The sequence below is a fragment of the Drosophila suzukii genome (genome assembly GCF_043229965.1).
Source record: "Drosophila suzukii chromosome 2 unlocalized genomic scaffold, CBGP_Dsuzu_IsoJpt1.0 scf_2c, whole genome shotgun sequence".
NCBI classification, from domain to species: Eukaryota; Metazoa; Arthropoda; class Insecta; order Diptera; family Drosophilidae; genus Drosophila; species Drosophila suzukii.
Window position 1 is genome coordinate 9,563,404 of NW_027255896.1, and position 21,480 is coordinate 9,584,883.

Here is a 21,480-nt window from a genome sequence, read left to right on the forward strand (position 1 = left end):
GACTATTGAAAGGAGGCCAAGCCGAATGTGACTACCTGAGGAGCAACCAGGAATCAGTGGAGCTCATCGATGACAGCACAATTTTTTTGACAAACTTCAATGGAACAGTATCCACTCTGGTCATAGAGGGCTCATAGAGGGCTCATACGTCGTGCAGTTTGACAACGATTCGATCACAATCGGCGACCGGAACTACAGCAGCTATTCGTCAACACATCTGATGGCAATGCCAGCCGTGCTAGCCCAGATAAAAACTACTGGTTATGAACAATCACCTGAAAAAACTATCAGTCGTCCAATGAAATTTTGATATCCTTCTCAGTAGAAATAGTCATAGCTCTCTGCATCATTACAGCGGTGTACCTCGTGTGGAAGAAAATAACGTCGACTAAAGGAATCCCTAAGCTGCGGGACCCGCTTGCGGACCTGGAAGCGCAGGGCACCCTGGAACCCGCAACCAAGGCCTAATAATCTGTGGGACACAGATCTTGTGGTGGGGAGGAGTTAACACCGGCCAAGCGCCCCTTTCCCATCACACCCTCTCGACCGCGATACCGGACACCGCACCTCTCCCATCACCCCTCTCGGCCACCCACAAACTAGGGCCCATTGCCTTCACCCCTCTCGGCCACGCAACGACACTAAACATTCAAGCGGCTACAATTTCAAGTGGCTGCAGTAATGCCACCGCAAAGTTATGGGACCAGCAGCGACGCAGCAGCAGCGATGCAGCAGCAGAGACAACGTCAGCGACGCAGCGACAGCAGCGTCAAACAGACAGCTACGGCGGCGTCAGAGCGACAGCACAGCGGCATAACGTCAGCGTGAGAATTGCAACAGCTGCAGCGCGACTGTGGAAGAACGCTGACCGCCCGCTAGCTGCCTCAGCTATAGCCGCCGCTACCCCTACCCATCGCTGCGGCCTAACGGAAATGCAGCGTTAGCATATGGGGCTTAGCAACACATTGGGCCAAATACCCAAAACCGCCGCTCTGCCAGCATTATGCTGACGGGGAGTACTGTTCAAGCCAACCAGCGACTCGAGGAATGATTTTAGAATTACTTCACTTTGTACCCCTGACCAGCCAAGACTACTTATCTTAAGCAATAAAACCTTTTGTAACGTTTAAAACGTTTGTTTTTTTATTATACCCGTTACTCGTAGAGTAAAAGGGTATACTAGATTCGTCGGAAAGTATGTAACAGGCAGAAGGAAGCGTTTCCGACCCTATAAAGTATATATATTCTTGATCAGGATCACTAGCCGAGTCGATCTAGCCATGTCCGTCTGTCTGTCCGTCCGGATGAACGCTGAGATGAACTATTAGAGCTAGGCTATTGAGATTTGGCGTGCAGATTCCTGTGCTTCTTACGCAGCGCAAGTTTTTTTCAGCAATGTGCCACGCCCACTCTAAGGCCCGCAAACCGCCCAAAACTGTGGCTCCTACAGTTTTGATGTTAGAATAAAAATATATTGTCCTCATCAATACCTATCGATTGACCCAAACAAAGGTTTGCCACGCCCACTCTAACGCCCATAACGCTTAAGTCTGTCTGCCGCCGGTAGGTGGCGCATTTCAGTGTCGCTTTGCTGCTTGCATATCTCTATTTCCCTTTTGTCGCTTTAGCTGTGTAACGGGTATCTGTTAATCGAAGTACTCGAATATAGCGTTCTTCCTTGTTTTGTTTCGACTTATAGTTGGCTTCGAAAATTATTGTTAGCATAAAGCCACAAGGAACATTATTTTGCTTACATTGAACGAGTACAATTTAACTAGGTGGTTTTAACAGTTTGATAAATATAATACAATTAGATTAGGCAACATAATTTGAGATATTACAATTCACGGGCTAAATACACATATCACTTTTTACTTAACATTTAGAAATATTCTGATATGATTTTATTTCTCGCTCCACATACGCTACTGTCGAATCCCAGTTATTCCCATTTAATAGGTTGACCAACTCGGTCGGACTTCCTGCAGTATCGGGCACCTTCTCTTCATAGGCGGAACGCATTATCTTCAGTTTGGTGGTTTGGTCTATATTTAAGCTCAAGCATTTTAGCTCCTGCCTTGAAAATGGATGGATATCTTCTCGGTCCCCATCTCGCCCTGACAGTAGTTCCAGTCTGGTAGATTGTAATTAAACCTTGAATATCGATTTTGCACAAGCCGCTGACTCGCTTCATTTTCCCACATTAGTCTGTCCTGGTCAACTATCGCTTGAATAAGATTAGCCTATTGTGTTTCCCACTTCTGCACCGATAGTTCCATGTTGTGGGCGTTTGCTAGGCTACACCACTTTTGGAAGTTTTGGGATCTATTCGCCATATTTTTATATCTATGTGGTGGTATTTCCAGGGCCTTCCTTACATATTTGAAGTGAACTCCCAGCGTGTAGGCAAACAGTGAAGGTAGCCCGGTTTCAAAATGTTTGGCGTAATCTGGTGTGTTCTGTGGTAAATGGAAGATGCTTATTATGAAATGTCTCTGCCTTTTTTCCACCTCTACTTGGGGTTCCTATCCCCACACTTTCGAGCATGTGATTGCTCTGGCCTGATACATTCTGTATTTTGTTCTTTTGTTTCAAGAAAGCATTCCAGGTGCTGCAAATTTCCATCCAAGTTTCTTGTAGTTTCAGTGTTGCACGTTTCCCAAACTTCATATCGCTCGTTAGCATCACACCCAAGTACATAAATCCTGTTACTAATTCCAGGTTGGTCCTATTTTAGGTCCAGAAATAATTTCGGGCATTTCTTTCTCTCATATTGCGGACTATCAGCACTTTAGATTTTTTGGATCATAAGGTGCACATATGCGTACTTCAACCGTTTGAATGTTGATTCTCCTATCTATGCACCTCCCGGTAGGTTTTATGGCTTAGTGGGCATTCTTGTTTAACTCCAAGTTTTGTTGTAATTTAATTTCAGAGCTTTTGTTTGGTTGAGTTAAGGGACGATATTCCTCTATAATTGTGTACATCTTTTGGGATTCCTTTTTTCAAAATTGGATATATAATATTTTCCTGGAAGCTAGGTGGAATCTTGGCTGGTTTAAATATCCTATGAAATGGATATATATTATATAAAAAAGTGGGTGAGCCGTTGGCTAGAAACTCGCTTGGTACTCTATTAGTTCCTGTGGCTTTATTGGGCTTACTTATTTTTAAGGCCAGTGTAACCTTTCGCGTGATCAATACGCTGTCTAGTACGCAGAAATATTTTCCAGTTCCTGGCTCATGGCGTCGACTTGTAAACTGTTAAAAAGCAATGCTTTGAAGTATTGTGCCAGTTCCTCAGCCTCACATCTATCTTCCCAGCTAGGGCGACTCCGTTCATCTTTTTCACCAGGTTCCAAATGGCTTTTCCTTCTCTGACTAGCCCCTTTTCCACCTCCATTTTGCGATAAAATTTCTGTTTTTTATTGTTGCATAGTTGTATGAAGGAATTTTTTGCTTCTAGGTTGCTCTTTTGTCGTTTTCTGCGCTAGATAGTCGTGATTGCTTGAGCGCATTCATAGATTCCCTTCATGACATTTGCCAGTTTTCATCAAACCATTTTTGCTTGTAACTGCTGATTATTGGTTGTTGCATACATTTTGCTGCATTTGTTATGCACTGCGCAAGATCTTCACTGCCTGTGGTACTTGGTGCGAATCATTGTAGTTCGACATCCAATCTCGTTGAATACTGGGACGGAGTTACTGGAGCTTTAGGTATTTGGGAGGAGCCTTTTTGAATTTGTTCCATCAGCTGCGCGGCAAAAATATCATAAGTGGAGTACGTGTGGTAATACTTAGACTTTAGTATGGATTTCGTGTCTGTGGCGCTCTCGCCTGCAGCTATAATGCAGTCGGAGCATATGTCGTATGCTGCCTTTACCGTTTGCCACAAGGAATTGAAGTGATCGCGACGGATTTTACAGGCGGATAACGTTGGGGTAGGAGCACCTGGAGCATTCACAGTGGCCTTAAAGTGGATCAGACAGTCATCTGTGGCCATAAATCGGGTTAAGGCGGATTTTACTGATGTTGCCATGACGTAACATAATTTAGAATTTTAACTCAGAATTAAGGAAACGGGCTTAAATCCAATTGGAATTTAGGAACCAATCAAGATTGTAAATATATACGGTCACACTGTCGGATAGGCAGAGTCAATAAATATTTATTATATCGGATGGTCGGACAAATGTAAAGAATTACGGACTTTAATTTTGTTTGCTTGAATAGAACATTTTTTGTGAGCTCTTGACCCACTGTGCACTGGCGAAAAAATCGATATACGTATGTATGTACACTGTTCATATGTACATATGTGGGGTGCGAATAGCGGAATAACGTTGCGGGAAGTTTAAAGACTTTGCTTATGTTTCTTTGTCGGTGCGTTTGTTTGTCACTTGCACAACTAAATTGCAAGCGATTTGCTGAAGTAAATTTGTGGATATTGTAACTTTCTTTTTAATGTTAGAAATAATTTAGCCGCATTTGGATGTCGAGAAAAGTAGTAAGAGTGGACTGTATTAGAATATTTATGTAAATATACACACGCAGCTGGAACACAGTTAAAAATAAAGAGTGCAAAAGGAAAAATTTTATGATCGCGAATTTTTTACTGTGGCTGAGTTATATTTTACACACAACTGGAATTGAAAACATATTTGAGAAATATTCTAGTTGAATAGTATCACTGAAATATCTACTGGGATTGTTTCAAGTGTACAATTGTCGGCAAAGGAAACTGTAATATTTTCGGGCACAAGTAACGGAATTGAAATACATATATTCAATGCCGTTGCGTCGGTTTAATCACTTTTGGATTTAGACAATATATCATACAGAAAGTTAGTCGAAATAGGGTTCGAAAAATTGACTATATGACCGGCAAATTTTAGTAAGTGGCACATATCTGGAGCGGCTCAAGCCTGCTGGGAAAAATCAAAGGAAACTCCAGGAGAGGAAAATCCAAAGATTTGGAAATTAGGCTTCGACTGGACCAAAATGTTGGGGCGGGGTGACTTGATCGCTGAAAATAGCTGAAGTCCCAAGATCAAATGGTACGCAAAAAACACGGGGGTACTTTGGGTTTTTTTGCGTGACGTGCATAGGTGTTTATTAGTACATTTTAAAATAAGAACTAGTTAAGCCTAACTTTACTTAAGCGCTCCAGAGCGGAGCTGAGACTTATGGGAGAAAAAAACTACCGGTCGACACTGCCTCCTAAACACATATCATTTGTACCATTAAATAATGTCAAATTGATACCAAAAAATGTGAAGTTGTCGATTTCTCTCTTTTCCGAAATTCTTTGACATCGAAAAAGAGAGGATATCCCAGTCGTAAGTTGAGGAGCGTGTTTTAAAAAAACATAGTTCTGGGTCGTACCCTTTTTACGCAAAACAGCACGCATGCAAATTTTTCAAGGCAAATGTGCGTGCTGGGTGCATTCTATTGCGGTGCCTTCTAGAAGTTTTTCAGAATAATGCATCCAGAAGCATGCCCAAACACCCGTTTCGGGAACGTATTCCGAAAGAAATAGTTCTGGGTCGTATCTTTTTTACGCAAAGCAACACGCGTGCAAATTTAACTAGCAACTGTGCGTGCTGGGGGCAGTCTTTTGGGTGCCATCTGGGTGTATTTCAATATAGTGCATCCAGGTGCATTTTAGTGGGAATGTAAAAAAACCAAACTCAAACCCGAAGGTTGCCGATGCCCATTTTTTTACAATCGTCTTTTTTCGAAACTGTTCTCTTGACAAACAAATAATAAAGACAAAAGGGAACATGCAAGGAAGCGAGCGGTCGTCAGTTGCATTTTTAGTTCTGAAAAGTGAAGTTCGTGACACGTGTTTTGAAAAAGTTTGTTGCTTTCTGCCACCAATTTTACATCAATATTTTCACAGGTAAGTAAAGTGTAGATAATTTAGTTCAATATGAACACAATAAAATAACACAGTACATGTACACTGACCATTCAAACTAAATATATATTAAACAAATAAAATAATAACTATTTTTATGTTAATTGTACATACAAAATAAACATATTGTATATTTGTAATGTATATACACATATTTCAAAATATATAATATTCAATTTGCTTTATATTTTTCAGAATCGCAAAAAATGATTGGGCACACCAAGGACTGAACTGCGTAAATGACAAAAGTACATAAACAAGAAGGAAGCACCAAAGCACCGTACAGAAGGGGAGTTACTCCGATTAAAAATTAGTTGCGTTCTTGAATATTGAAATGAAAATAAATATGAAATTGAAATCCAGTTTTATGTATTCCTGGGGAAAACTTCCAGATATTTGGTTTTTGAATGCTTCTAGGTGCATTCCTGGGTACATGTTACAGGTGCATTAAAAAAGAGTACACCCAGAAGGAGTTTAGTATGTTGCTTCCAGGTGCATTAAAAAAGAGTGCACCCAGAATGTGTTTAGTTTGTTACTTCCAGGTGCATTCCAGATATATGCTTCCAGAAGCATGCAACGGGTGCATTCTTTTTTGTCCCGCACCCGTGTAAAAAGAATGGACAGACTCATCACTTCCGGAACACCTTTTTGATGCCATTTCATAATGAAAGAACGCGTGCTGGAATGCTGTCATTTACGACTGGGAGAGTGTAGCAAATGCAAAAGGAAATGATAAAAGGTATGAAAATAAATGCGGAACCAGGCAAGATCATCCGGAGCAGTGCCGAGGTGATGTTTACTTAAGGCGCCTAAATAAAAAAGTTAGCAACTCATTTTTTACTTATTGGTACTTATTCATTAAAATTTCTTAATTGTGATTAACTTATAATTATAGTTTTTATACAATCGTATAAGATTCCAGTTCGGCATCCACCACATAATTAATTGTGTAATAACAGAAAATTTGTGAAAGACTTTCAAGAACAAGCAACATTTTATGAAAAGCAATGAAAATCGCGTGCATCTGTCTATACATACATAGATATGTAAATATGTACATGAGAAGCGACTTCCCAGTCGTAAATGACAGCATTCCAGCACGCGTTCTTTCATTATGAAATGGCATCAAAAAGGTGTTTCGAAAGTGATGAGTCTGTCCATTCTTTTTACACGGGTGCGGGACAAAAAAGAATGCACCCGTTGCATGCTTCTGGAAGCATATATCTGGAATGCACCTGGAAGTAACAAACTAAACACATTCTGGGTGCACTCTTTTTTAATGCACCTGGAAGCAACATACTAAACTCCTTCTGGGTGTACTCTTTTTTAATGCACCTGTAACATGTACCCAGGAATGCACCTAGAAGCATTCAAAAACCAAATATCTGGAAGTTTTCCCCAGGAATACAAAAAACTGGATTTCAATTTCATATTTATTTTCATTTCAATATTCAAGAACGCAACTAATTTTTAATCGGAGTAACTCCCCTTCTGTACGGCGCTTTGGTGCTTCCTTCTTGTTTATGTACTTTTGTCATTTACGCAGTTCAGTCCTTGGTGTGCCCAATCATTTTTTGCGATTCTGAAAAATATAAAGCAAATTGAATATTATATATTTTGAAATATGTGTATATACATTACAAATATACAATATGTTTATTTTGTATGTACAATTTACATAAAAATAGTTATTATTTTATTTGTTTAATATATATTTAGTTTGAATGTTCAGTGTACATGTACTGTGTTATTTTATTGTGTTCATATTGAACTAAATTATCTACACTTTACTTACCTGTGAAAATATTGATGTCAAATTGGTGGCAGAAAGCAACAAACTTTTTCAAAGCTCGTGGCACGAACTTCACTTTTCAGAACTAAAAATGCAACTGACGACCGCTCGCTTCCTTGCATGTTCCCTTTTGTCTTTATTATTTGTTTGTCAAGAGAACAGTTTCGAAAAAAGACGATTGTAAAAAAATGGGCATCGGCAACCTTCGGGTTTGAGTTTGGTTTTTTTTACATTCCCACTAAAATGCACCTGGATGCACTATATTGAAATACACCCAGATGGCACCCAAAAGACTGCCCCCAGCACGCACAGTTGCTAGTTAAATTTGCACGCGTGTTGCTTTGCGTAAAAAAGATACGACCCAGAACTATTTCTTTCGGAATACGTTCCCGAAACGGGTGTTTGGGCATGCTTCTGGATGCATTATTCTGAAACACTTCTAGAAGGCACCGCAATAGAATGAACCCAGCACTCACATTTGCCTTGAAAAATTTGCATGCGTGCTGTTTTGCGTAAAAAAGGTACGACCCAGAACTATGTTTTTTTAAAACACGTTCCGCAACTTACGACTGGGCTGTCTACAAAATTTATCGAGTGACGGCTGCATCCCAAAAGGCACAAGAACCACCCCCTTTTCCCTGAGCTTAGCTGGACACCTATGGTAGACAGAAAGTTCCTCGAAGGATGTAATTAAACGACACGGTACAATGCACAATTTTTAGAGAATATATGCCCTAAAAGTCTCAATTTTTTATTAATACCGCTCAGTTCGTTTTTCCTAAAATATGGCTCTGTGTTTCGGCTTTGATAGGGTTACTTAATAAGTCGCAATGGACCAATAAGGCCTCTAAATTTTGCTTTTGTTGTTTTAATTGCTTGCAACACTAAATCTTACACAAAAAGCTGGAAAAATCAAACAATTAAATATATAACAAAAAATTAGTTGTTATGGTCTTGCTGGACCCCATTTTTACTGCAGCTCTAATGAATGCGGAAAATGATAGTTTTTAGATACAATTTTGCTTATTGATATATCGATCCAAGTACTAAATATCTATGTATGTTTTAATAGGAGAAAAATACAACAATACAAGTGCCTATCATTTTTTAAAAATTTTACTTATTAATGACTCATTAGATTTGACGCATGCCTCTCTTCCTCGCACTTAAGTCAAATCGTATAGTCAGAGAAAAAATTATTCTATGAATGAGTCGAACATTGTCGTGGAATAACACCATAATAATTTATGACCAAATACTGTAATCGCCACCAAGTGGCGCTTTTAAATTTCCATCTCCCTTGCGCTCCTTTTTGTTGAGTTAGCATTTCTTGTTTTGTTGGGATTTTTATAGCAAAAAAAGTTTTACTTTAACTCGAAAGAGCATTTTGTGTTCAAGCATACGCCATTTCTCCTGAAATTAAATTTTATCAAATCGTCTATCAAAGTAAATGTATTATCCGCATACTACAGTTGATGATTTTACAACGTGTTATATTATAAGCTTTAAGGAGGAAATTTGGTTGGAAGAGAATTCTCTGACATCCCCGAATCGAATTGGTTCGGACTTTCATCGAAATTAAATAGCATTTTTCTCAAAGCCATGTTTTCAAAGTGCGTGTTCAAGTAAATTTGGTGGGACGAACGTACAATATCTCTGGGTTAGTCGCGTCGTTTAAGTAGAGCGTAGAACGGTCGAAAACAGTTCGTTACATCATCATTTAAAAATAATAACAAGAAAAGACTGCTTTGATTTTGATTTAATATAAACTGCTTTAATTAATTCTGGGGAAACCCATGGAGGTCCCACGTCAAAATTTGTAGGGTTCAACAAGGATTATGTTTAGAACATTATACTAATTTTTTATAAAAATTAAAAATGCCGATTTGCAGAAAACCGCGATTGAATATTTTTTTTTTAAGTTTAAACTATAATTTGCTTGGAAACTGTTATGGGAGTTATTTTTATCTGAAAGGTTGGCAAAAATAATAATTAAGGAGAATTTTTGTTTATTTTTTACACCGTGTAATTTAAAGTTATACACAATCTTAACAAAAAAATGGCATCGCCATATCTTTGCTTCTGTCAAATGGATAAATTTTTTTAATTTTTTTAAAATCCTGTATAAATGGTAAAATATCGTGATAAAAATATGAAACCGTTTTGAGACCATAAAGAAAATCTCGATACGTTTCACAAAGAATCACTCTTACGTCGTATTCGTTTTTTTAGGCTTGACACACGCTTACGTTTAAAGTATACCTCTTTCAGAATTACGCATTTATAAGTCAATAAATTTTAATCTGCTGAATAAGCTGTATAGTCGGTCTAATTAAAGCAAAGCGATATAAACTGTGTTAAATGTATGCTTGGCAACAAAGTGAAAGCTATAGTCGTTGAACCACACCTCTTGCCAAATGAAAAAGTCAAAAAATATGAAAGGTGCGGCTAACATAATTTGGCCTTGTACAGGTTTTTAAAAAGTTGTGCGTCAGTAACAATACCATCCATATATATGTGTTGTTACTAACGCACAACTTTTTAAAAAGTATATAGATATATATATATATATATATATATATACAATATAAACAACTTGCCCAAAACAAAAACCTCAAAGCATTCCCCACTATTTCAAAATCATATTTCCAAACTAGCCCAGTCTTCTGCCCTTTCAAATCCTATGTACCTCCCGCCCCCTTAACTTCCACCAACTGCGACCTATTTATACCCGTTAGAGCTTAAGGGTATATTGTATTTGGGAAAAAGCATGTAACATGTAGAAGGAAGCGTTTCAGACCTCATTAAGTATATATTCTTGATTAGGATCACGTGTCGAGTCGATCTAGCCATGTCCGTCTCTTTGTTCGTTTGTCAGGTTCTTCACAAGCTAGTCTCTAAGTTTCAAAGCTATCGGAAGTATACAAGCTGGAACATAACAGATCTCCAAAATAGACTGCCCTGCATTGCTGAGCAGCATAAGGTCTTTAAGGACATTTGAACCTTTTTTTATTCCGGCCTATAGAGCAAATTTTGCATTTAATGAGCCTTTGTGTAGAGCCTTATATTACTGGAAAAAACTTCCATCTCACATGCGGCTGGACCCATGCTCCCCCAGAGACTTAATCAAGAAGACCCTCCACAATTACCATTCGTCCCTTAGTACTTAGCTTAGTAATGGTCAAGTAGCCAGTAAAAGTACCAATCTTTGGGGAATGAATAAATAAATAAATAAGAAAAACTATATTCTATAGCAGTGGTCGGCACACACATACCATCACAAGTTTGCCTTGCATTAGTGTGAGTGTAACAAACACGAAGTTTGCGCTCGGCGTGCTGTAGCGAGACGTTTCTCTGCTTTGCACTGAGATCCTCTGCCGCAGCAACAAAAAAGCGCCCCGAAGTTGAGAATAAAATGACCCGAAGACCCATGCCGAAGTCACACGAACATGTACGTTATACGTGAGCGAGCAGAGGATGGGCAGAACACTTCCCTATGCTCACTAGATAGGCCACTGCCGACCACTGTTCTATAGCAACCATAGGAATAATCGGAAGAATATTGAAAAACAATTTTAATAATTATAGCTTCGGTGTTGTTTGACATGTATTTCTTCTACTCTTAAGAATATATTTTTTTTTAATATTTAAGGATTTCGAAAGAAATATTAAAAAACGTGCGAATTTATCATCTAGCTGCTATATGAACGATCAGATACATACGGCCCTGTTCCAGTTCTCACTTTCGAAAAATTCACACGGATTCGAATTTCCATACCTGTCAAGACTCACTTTCACAATTTCCCACTGTTTTTACTCTTTAATCTGCCAAAAAACTGTCACGAAAACTTTTCTTCAAGAATTTGGCTGGCGGACATAGGTCCGACAGCATTAACGTTACTTGTTTAAAAATACTTCGCGATTGCTTTATATCAGTGGTCGGCAGCGGCCTATCTAGTGAGCATAGGGAAGTGTTCTGCCCATCCTCTGCTCGCTCACGTATAACGTACATATTCGTGTTACTTCGGCATGGGTCTTCGGGTCATTTATTTTCTCAACTTCGGCGCGTTTTCTTGTTGCTGCGGCAGAGGATCTCAGTGCAAGGCAGAGAAACGACTCGCTTCACCACGCCGCGCGCAAACTTCGTGTTTGTTACACTCACACTAATGCAAGGCAAACTTGTGATGGTATGTGTGTGACGACCACTGCTTTATATGCAAATAATATTTTTATCATATTCGTTGAACCTTAATGTTCAAAATTGCATCATCAGAATTTAAATAAATTGCTTACTTGATTTATTTATTGTTAATTAGTTTTTGCTTGCACCTGGAAACGCGGTAAATCTAACTTATACGTTTTGCAAATCCGCTGCGCCTGTTCTGAAATCCTGTCGGATTTGGTTAAAGCAGCATAGGGTTGTCATGGTACGCGAAAAAAAGTATTTTGATGAAATGAGATCCGAACATTCCTTTTTGTTCGTTATACTTTGGTAAGAACGATTATTGATCCGAGACAATCAAAAAATGTTTTTGCTTAAAATACCACTTCATTTAATGAAGTAATTGTGCAGGGATTGTGGATTGTATCACGCTTGCAAGCGCTGCATAGCATCCATATTTTAGTTGATTTTTTTGGCATAAATTAAAATAAAAAAAAAATCTTAGCGAGGTAAAAATAGTTTTAATATCATATTATTTTAATGCACTTTCTACAATTTTCTTTTTCAGCACGCTTCATCAAAGTCCTACAGCTTTTGGCCAATATTTCTAAACTATGTTATTTAGACAAACTAAGTTAGGATAGTAACAGTAAATAACAGTATTTTTTTAGCTTCAGTAGATCACAAGTTACGGGTTTAAGAATTAATTACTCAGCTGAGGGGTGTGCGAGGGAGATGATTGCACACTTTATTTGCATAACTTTTTAATAAATTTATTAATTTTTGGCATACAGATGGGTATTGATAGTATGAACAGTCTCATTCCAATGTGTATAAAATTTAAAACATTTGTGGTAGACAGGATTTAGTGTTATTGGCGATTGTGGACGTTGTTGTTGAAATAATCCTGTGCTGCGTAAGAAGCTCATAACTCTACATGCCATGTCCCAACTTTCTAGCCTTTAAAGTTTTCGAGATCTCAGCGTTCATACGGACGGACAGACAGACTAACACGGCCAGATCGACTCGCCTAGTAATTCTGATGAAGAATATTTATACTTTATTGGGTCGGAAACGCTTTCTGTTACCTGTTACATACTTTCCGACGAATCTAGTATCAAACAACAACAGAAAATGCTATAGACGTTCGCCTCGACTATTGGATACCCGTTACTTAGCTTAAGGGAGTTCGAGAGGGACTGATACATGCTTATACACACCTTCTTCTTCTATAGCGCCACTTGGCCAACAGCGATAACTAGCCTATAGTCATATTATTTGGTTATAACTTTTTAATGACTGGTGTGCAATCTGGATCGAATTGCAAATTATCGATTATTATATATAACTATTTCATGACTGTTCCGATTTCATTAATTTTTGGAATGTAGGTAGGTATTGATAGTAAGAAAAAACTCTCATTTATAATAATATTAAAAAATATGTGGGTTTTAGTTGTATAGTCTTTAATGGGCGTTAGAGTGGGCGTGGCACCCAGCTCAAACAAACATGCGCTGCGTAAGAAGCTCAGGAATCTGCATACCTAATCCCAGTATTGTAGCTCTTATAGTTTCCGAGATCTCAGTGTTCATCCGGACGGGCGGACAGACGGACATGGCTAGATCGACTCGGCTAGTGATCCTGATCAAGGATATATACATACTTTCCGACGAATCTAGTATACCCTTTTACTCTACGAGTAACGGGTATAACTAGGCTAATGACCAGGGGCTATTATCCCCACCGTCTTCAACACACTTCGGCTTTTGGCTTCAATTTATAAATTTTCACGGCCTTTTCTCCCAATCTAACTGAAATTATTAAAGTCTTAGGTAGGAGTGGTTGGAGATTTGATACTAATCCCCTTACTTAGGCCCCACTGGGCCCCTTGTGAATTAAAGTCTTAGTGGGCAAACTTTTGAGTTTTTGCAATACATTTCAATTAGTTTATCACCAATGGCTCCGTCTACACCCAGAAGAATAAATGACCTAAAGTGCCCAAAAATTGACTAGAATTTAGGTAAAATTGGCCTAAACCTTAAGCTAAGTCCATGTATGGCCTTAAATTTAGGATTCCACGACCTACAATTTTAGGTCACTAATGGCCTAAATATAGGCAATTTTTGGCCTGGATGTCTAAAAATTGTATGTATAGTACATTTTGGTTCTTGGGTCTCAAATTTATAGTCCTGCCCAAAACATTTTATTTTATTATTCTTTTCTTATAAGTAAAACCTATATATAGTAGTCGCCTCCTATTGTGAAAAGAAGAAGACGACAAATGACGCTGCTGAAATACATGTATGTTTGTGTGTGATGTAGATTTGGCAGCCTCAGTTATGTAATTTTTCACAACACGGGTTCACTTTTCAAGCAACTGCAACTGTAACCCTGATATCATTTTCTATCGCGGAAATCTCTATTTAGTAATATCGCAATCGGATCGCGAAAGTGACTTTCCTCCAGATTTTCGGCGACACTATTCGAAGTCACTTCTGTGTTACTTCTGGAAGTGTCGCCAAAGTGGCCCTTTTTTACCCACAGTAATAATGCAAGCCTTTGCGTTTATTTTTCGTATAAGGGCTTTGTCCGCTTGTAGACTTTGTAGGCTTTGTCCCTGCCATGTAGGGAATGCTGCTGAGCAATGTTATTTATGTCCAGCTCCGTCGACATAAGAAATTTTCTAATAGCCATTTCGAAAAGAAACACAAACAAAAATGGTTTTTTGTTCAGTCAAACTAAAAAAATAAAAAGGAAACGTTTGTAGGTGACAAACAAAGGCATATTTTATAATAAAAAAAATTTTTGTGGGGGAAAAATAAAAAAATTTTATTTAAATTAAAATTTGTTTTTATTTTTAAGGAACTAAAAAAAATGTGTTTCTTAAAAAATGTATTTAAAAAACAAGGAAGAACGCTATAGTCGAGTACCTCGACTATCAGATACCCGTTACTCAGCTAAATGGAGATATGCAAGCAGCAAAGCCAGATTAAAATGCGCCACCTACCGGCGGTATACAGATTCAAGCGTTATGGGCGTTAGAGTGGGCGTGGACCAATCGATAGGTATTGTCGAGACCAATACATTTCAGTTAAAATTTTTTATCTAACATAAAAACTGGGCGTGGCAAACTTTTTTTTGGGTCAGTCGATAGGTATTGATGAGAACATTACATTTCAGTTAAAATTTTTATTCTAGCATCAAAACTGTAGGAGCCACAGCTTTGGGCGGTTTGTGGGCGTTAGAGTGGGCGTGGCACTCTACTGAAACAAACTTGCGCTGCGCACGAATCTCAGGAATCTGCGTGCCTAATCCCAGTATTGTAACTCTCATAGTTTCCGAGATCTCAGCGTTCATACGGACAGACGGACAGACGGACATGGCTAGATCGACTCGGCTAGTGATCCTGATCAAGAATATATATACTTTATGGGGTCGGAAACGCTTCCTTCTGCCTGTTACATACTTTCCGACGAACCAAGTATACCCTTTTACTCTACGAGTAACGGGTATAACAAGGAAGAACGCTATAGTCGAGTACCTCGACTATCAGATACCCGTTACTCAGCTAAAGGGACCAAAGGGAAATAGATATATGCAAGCAGCAAAGCGAGATTAACATACGCCACCTACCGGCGGTAGACAGATTTAAGCGTTATGGGCGTTAGAGTGGGCGTAGGCAAATTTTTTTTTGAATCAATCGATAGGTATTGACGAGTCCAATACATTTCAGTTAACATTTTTTATCTAGCATGAAAACTGTGGGCGCCACAGGCTTGGGCAATTTGTGGGCGTTAGAGTGGGCGTGGCAAACTTTTTTTTGGGTCAATCGAAAGGTATTGATAAGAACAATACATTTCAGTTAGAATTTTTATTCTAGCATCAAAACTGTAGGAGCCACAGCTTTGGGCGGTTTGTGTCCGTAAGAGTGGGCGTGGCACATTGCTGAAACAAACTTGCGCTGCGTAAGAAGCTAAGGAATCTGCACGCCAAGTCTCAATAGCCTAGCTCTTATAATTTCCGAGATTTCAGCGTTCATCCGGACGCACAGACAGACGGACAGACGGACATGGCTAGATCGACACGGCTAGTGATCCTGATCAAGAAAATATATACTTTATGGGGTCGGAAACGCTTCCTTCTGCCTGTTACATACTTTCTGACGAATCTAGTATACCCTTTTACTTTACGTGTAATGGGTATAATAAGGGCTTCAGAGGATTTTATAAGAAAGACAGAAGTCAATCGGATAACTACATCTGGAGTTATGGATTTTCAAACAGATGGTAATTTTTGGAAATTTTTCGTTTTTTCTTTTCAAACTTAAAAAATGTTTTTTTGGCCAAATCCTGATACACGTGTTTACTTATGTACAGAATAATATACGGAAGAAAAGTTTCAGGCAAATCAAAAATTTCAACCCAAAAAAAGTGTTCGGTTTGTAAAAGAACGGCCCATATGTATGTATGCGGCAGCGTCAGTAATTGACATATCCTTCAAACCACGAGCTTATAATTCAAGAAAATGCTGTCCTACAAAATTATATGTAATAGTCCTTAGTTTATATTTTTCAGGTGCCGCCGTAAATTTCGAGTGCATACAGTTCATTGAGAAAGAGGAAGGAAAGGAGGCGACTGAGGATTGTGTAATAATGATAAGACGGAATAAAAATAGGAATAAATATATTTGGCTATAAGAATTTTGTAAGATCCGTACCCATAATTTTTCATATGAATAAAATAAAAGTGAATATAAAAATTGGCAATTATTAAAAAAATTTAATTTGGCAACGAGAGTGTGTTTTGGTCTACGAAATCATTTCTAAATCAAGATGAAATATTTTTTGAAATGAAGCGCAATTTATTCTGAAATCAAGCAGTAATCGCTCCTGAGAACAAGCATAGTTTTGTCTTGATAAAATATATATTTTACCAAAGTCAAGATTTGCTTTACTCTTGGAAACGACAGCGCCTATGATTAATTTCAAGAGCGCTGATGCTTAAACTCGAGAATTCTTCTTTTCGGAATCGAGAAGACATTTTTTGAAATTGGCGAGGTAAAAATCTAGTGACGATCACACCTTCAACAAGCTAAAGTTCTGATATCAAATTTTGTGATAAAAATGTATTACACGATCTGTTAAATAAATACACTTTCTAAATATTTCTCAATCGACACGCTTCATTAAAATCTTTCAAAAGGAATTTATTAGACACATAATACATTTGCACCATTCTACACCAAAAGGCTGATGAAATCAACGTGTTATTAATGTGCTGACTCGACATCGGCCAAGTAGACGCTCTCATTCGACAATCGTATTAAGAATGGATATACATGTAAACGGTTAAGATTGAGGTATTTTTCATGATTTTTTTAAAAGTAAATAGTTAAGCAATCAGCGTGGCACTGCGTTGGTATATAAGATGTTTTTCCTTAAACAAATTTTACAAAATGGCGGTCTTATGGGGTATGTGTCACAGCGTATGGATCCTTGAGTTTCCCGGTTATGGACAGGCCAAAGCTTGTAATTCGTGTCTTAAATCAAAATCAAACATTTTTGTTGTTATTACAAGTTTATCTTCTATTTGAACCTAAAAGCCCCGAAAACAATGATGGCATACAAACTAAATACAGTTTTGAACGAAAAGTGGTAGCTCGCAGGTAAGAAGATTTCATTTCCTACCCCCATGAAAAGCAATAAAAAACAGACGTTTGTGCAAACATGAAGGTTCAAGTGGAAGAGAATTAAATACTGAAGAGATCTTTGATTCACTCCAATATGTTGGATAAGTTTTTTTGTGAATTGAGTCCATAACAAAGAAAAACAGCCAAAATGTTAAGTGTAGAAAAAGAAGTTTAAAGGTTTTAATGTGCGCTAGCAGCCAGTTTTAGTTCCTCTTTTACATGCTACGATCTGAAATAATTAGAGTTTGAATTAAAATTTTAAATTTTCACAGCATATTGTCCAGATGATAAACCATTTTTTAAACCAAAAAAATGTTTGGTGAAAAAATTCTGATCTACTTGTATATTTTCCCTTAAACCCGACTCTGAATCTTTTTAATTTTCTCCCTTTGAAAAAGTTTGATAACAAGTCGTAAAATATTGATAACAAAACCCAATTATTTGTTATGTATGACATGTTGATTAAAGGCTGATGAATTTGTCATGCATAACAGCATGCCTATGTTAATTTCACCAACCATTTTTATGAAAATTAACGCATGAGTCATTGACAACATCTAAGGTTTTTTGGTAAGTCTTTGATAAATTGCTGATGATTGGTACTGCAGGGTATTTACATGTAATCGTTGAAAGTATGTAAACAAATTTGCTTCTTTAAGTCGGTCTGAATCAGATATATGTACAAATGTATGTAAGTACTTTGTACTGGACCATTTTATACCTGTAGCAGACCGGTTTCAAACTTGTTATATGTACATTGTACATATGTATCTTATGAAAAATGAAAGTTTCTTAGTTTTGCTGTTGTACATTGCACTTATGTATATGAAAATTAATTTTTGTATGAAATTTTTAAGGTCATACTCTCACCTGATAAAGTATTTCCTTCTGGTACTGTGCATAACATAAAGAAAACGTGGAAAACATTTTTTTAAAGGGTGGCGCAATGGCTTTCTAAGATTTTTAGGCTTACTATATATTTGTTTAGAAGCCTTAGACTTGATATTTAGCTTTTAAATGTTGTTTGTAATAACCTAAACCATTGTTTAATAGACCTTACCATTTGTATGCTTATTGCTTTATGCTAACATAGCCTTGGCATCTTCAAAATTGTAAAGTACAATCGTTATTTCTATGCGAATACCACAGAAATTATGTAATTAATTATATAAAGTCTGGTAAGTAAAACTAGAATTCATTTATTACAAAAAATTAAATTATAGAATTGTTTATTTACAGTTTTCATTCCGACTGTTGGACTGTTAAATTACCTTTTTATAGATGCCAAAATGTACAAGTAATGTAAACTTTAAGTTTTGTAAGTTTTTTGTTTATAACTTTTAAAGTTTGTATTTAATAAATATAAATTTGGTTGTTGTATACCAATAGGAGTGGTTAAAAATACTAAAAAGGGGGTCGTATGTAGACTTTAGTCCACCGCTGTAGATGTTACTTTCAGTCACAAAAGTCGCTACGCAAAAAGGTCTTAGAACACGATGTAAAACAAAAATATAAAAAGAAACAAGGAAGAACGCTATTGTCGAGTACCTCGACTATCAGATACCCTATAGTCAGCTAAAGGGACCAAAGGGAAATGGAGATAAGCAAGTAGCAAAGCGAGATTTAAACCCGCCACCTACCGGCGGTAGACAGATTTAAGCGTTATGGCCGTTAGAGTGGGCGTGGCAATTTTTTTTTGGGTCAATCGATAGGTATTGATGAGAACAATACATTGCAGTTAAAATTTTTTATCTAGCATGAAAATTGTGGGCGTCACAGGCATAGGCGGTTTGTGGGCGTTAAAGTGGGCGTGACAAACTTTTTATTTGGTCAATCGATAGATATTGATTAGAACAATACATTTCAGTTAACATTTTTATTCTGGCATCAAAACTGTAGGAGCCACAGTTTTGGGCGGTTTGTGGGCGTAAGATTGAGCGTGACACCCTGCTAAAACAAGCTTGCGCCGCTTAAGAAGCTCAGAAATCTGCACGCCAGATCTCAATAGCATAGGTATATAGCTCTTATAGTTTACGAGACAGACGGACATGGCTAGATCGACTCGGCTAGTGATTCTGATCATGAATATATATACTTTATGGGGTCGCAAGTATGTAACAGATAGAAGGAAGGTTATACATTTTTGATCACTTTTCGTATGATCACGGAGATCTCGAAAACTATAAGAGCTAAAATGATGAGACATGGCGTGCAGATTCTTGGGCCCGTACGCAGCGCAAGCTTGTTCTTCCGAAATTAAAAATGTTTGTCCCTTTATTTGTGGGTTGTATGAAACCCTTTTTGGTTTTGGGGTCTTGAGAACTTTATCGGTGTGTAAGGAAGCTCGAGAATTCGAATCAACAAATGCTACAGATTCGCGCGTGTCGCTGAAATTGTTATTTAATAAGCTAATCACGCTGCCTTTGCTTTAATTGTGTAAATACAATAGATTAAAAGTTGTTGCTAAAAGTTGTTGCTAAAAGTTGTTTGTTATTTACCACTGTTTGCCAATGTTTTTTTTAAATTCTAAACTTTATAGCCGCGAGATTCCTCAACTTTTGATCTATAACACTTGTTTCCATCAAAAGTACCGATTGGAAGTTATTGAGCGATAAAAAGTGCAAACCGTTTCAGTTCAGTACGAAAAACATTTCATGCTTACTTGAATGGCCGAAAACTACGGAACGTTAATGGAATAAAAACCCATTATAATTAGATACTTTTTAAGTAAAAGGAACACAATCAGATGTTTGTCACTAAACACTAAACTTTTTTGTAATATCATAATTCTTAAAAGCCTAAAAGCTAAAAAAAATATATGTATAATTTTCGATGTCTACCTTCACTTACTTTAATAAAATTAGTAGAGAAAAGTTTCTTTAATTAGGTACGGGATACAGTACCAAGCAGACTTGGCCTTGCCAACGGAAATATATATACTTATTTTATTGCTATTATAATGGTTCATATGAGAATTACAGTTTGTTTAAAACAAAAACTTCTGTTATCAAACAAAAACACCTCTTAACGAGGTAAGGCTTCGTGACGTTCGCACCTTTAATATACAAAAGTTCTGAAATCAAAGAAAAGTTGAGAAGATTTGACGAGACTTTGCTGGTTGAGTTTCTTATCATATATATAACTAATGTAATTTAAGTTTACTTACATATTTGAACATTACGAAACAATGCGAGGTTTTATGCTATTGTTAAAAACACAATTTTATATTTTAGTTATTTTGCATATACTAATTAGAAAGCTTATCCATAGAAAAGGCAAAATCATTGTTTACCCAGAGTTTCTAGGTTTCTGTAAGGGGCATATCTATTCTATTTTTTGGCTTTATAGTTCGGTTTTTCCTTACCTTTTATATGTTGTTTTGGTAGCAAGTTGGCAACACGTAATGCATAAGTTTCAGGAAAATCATTACATATGGCTAGGAACAAAATAAAAGTCTGGTAAATTTCTTTGCTCTTCATGGCCTCTAGTTGACTTCCAATTTTCGAAATTCACTTCAACTTTGTCAAATTTACAAGTATATTTTAAGAAGAATGATCAAAGCATACACAAATTGTTTCTTTTTTGAGTATGTTTACTAAACGATAGCTGCACCAGCTTAATTGATTACAGCTTAATGAAGTACGCGCAACGCGTTTAAGCACCAAACTGAAGCAGTAGCTACATACGTAAGACTATATAAAATGTTTAAAGCAGAAAAGTCACTGCAAAACGAGCTTACAAACGAGTCAGGGAAAGGAATGGCTCAGTGAATCATGATATAGCTCAGAGAGCACAAGAAATTGCAGCAGCCAACTTGATCACGATCTCAGAGCAAGTTCGCCGAGTTAAGACACCCCAGCTCACATAAGCTTTACAAAGCAGCAATAGGAAATATATGAGAAAACGAAATAAATCG

At 37.4% G+C, this 21,480-nt stretch overlaps 1 protein-coding gene and 1 long non-coding RNA gene across 3 annotated transcripts in view; one reads left to right on the forward strand and one right to left on the reverse strand.

The window, feature by feature from the left end:
* LOC139354565 (uncharacterized) overlaps positions 1 to 21,229 on the reverse strand; it is a 48,571-nt gene extending 27,342 nt beyond the window's left edge. For both annotated transcript variants that reach the window (XM_070998821.1, XM_070998820.1), the window contains exon 1: positions 20,929 to 21,229. In XM_070998821.1, coding sequence (XP_070854922.1) covers positions 20,929 to 21,043 — 115 coding nt within the window. In that variant the 5' untranslated portion in view covers positions 21,044 to 21,229. The remainder of the gene's footprint in view (positions 1 to 20,928) is intronic.
* LOC139354567 (uncharacterized) lies at positions 17,842 to 18,944 on the forward strand. The gene is made up of 2 exons (XR_011605523.1): positions 17,842 to 18,742; positions 18,804 to 18,944. It is a non-coding gene; the product is annotated as an uncharacterized lncRNA (long non-coding RNA).
* Positions 21,230 to 21,480: the final 251 nt, after the last annotated feature.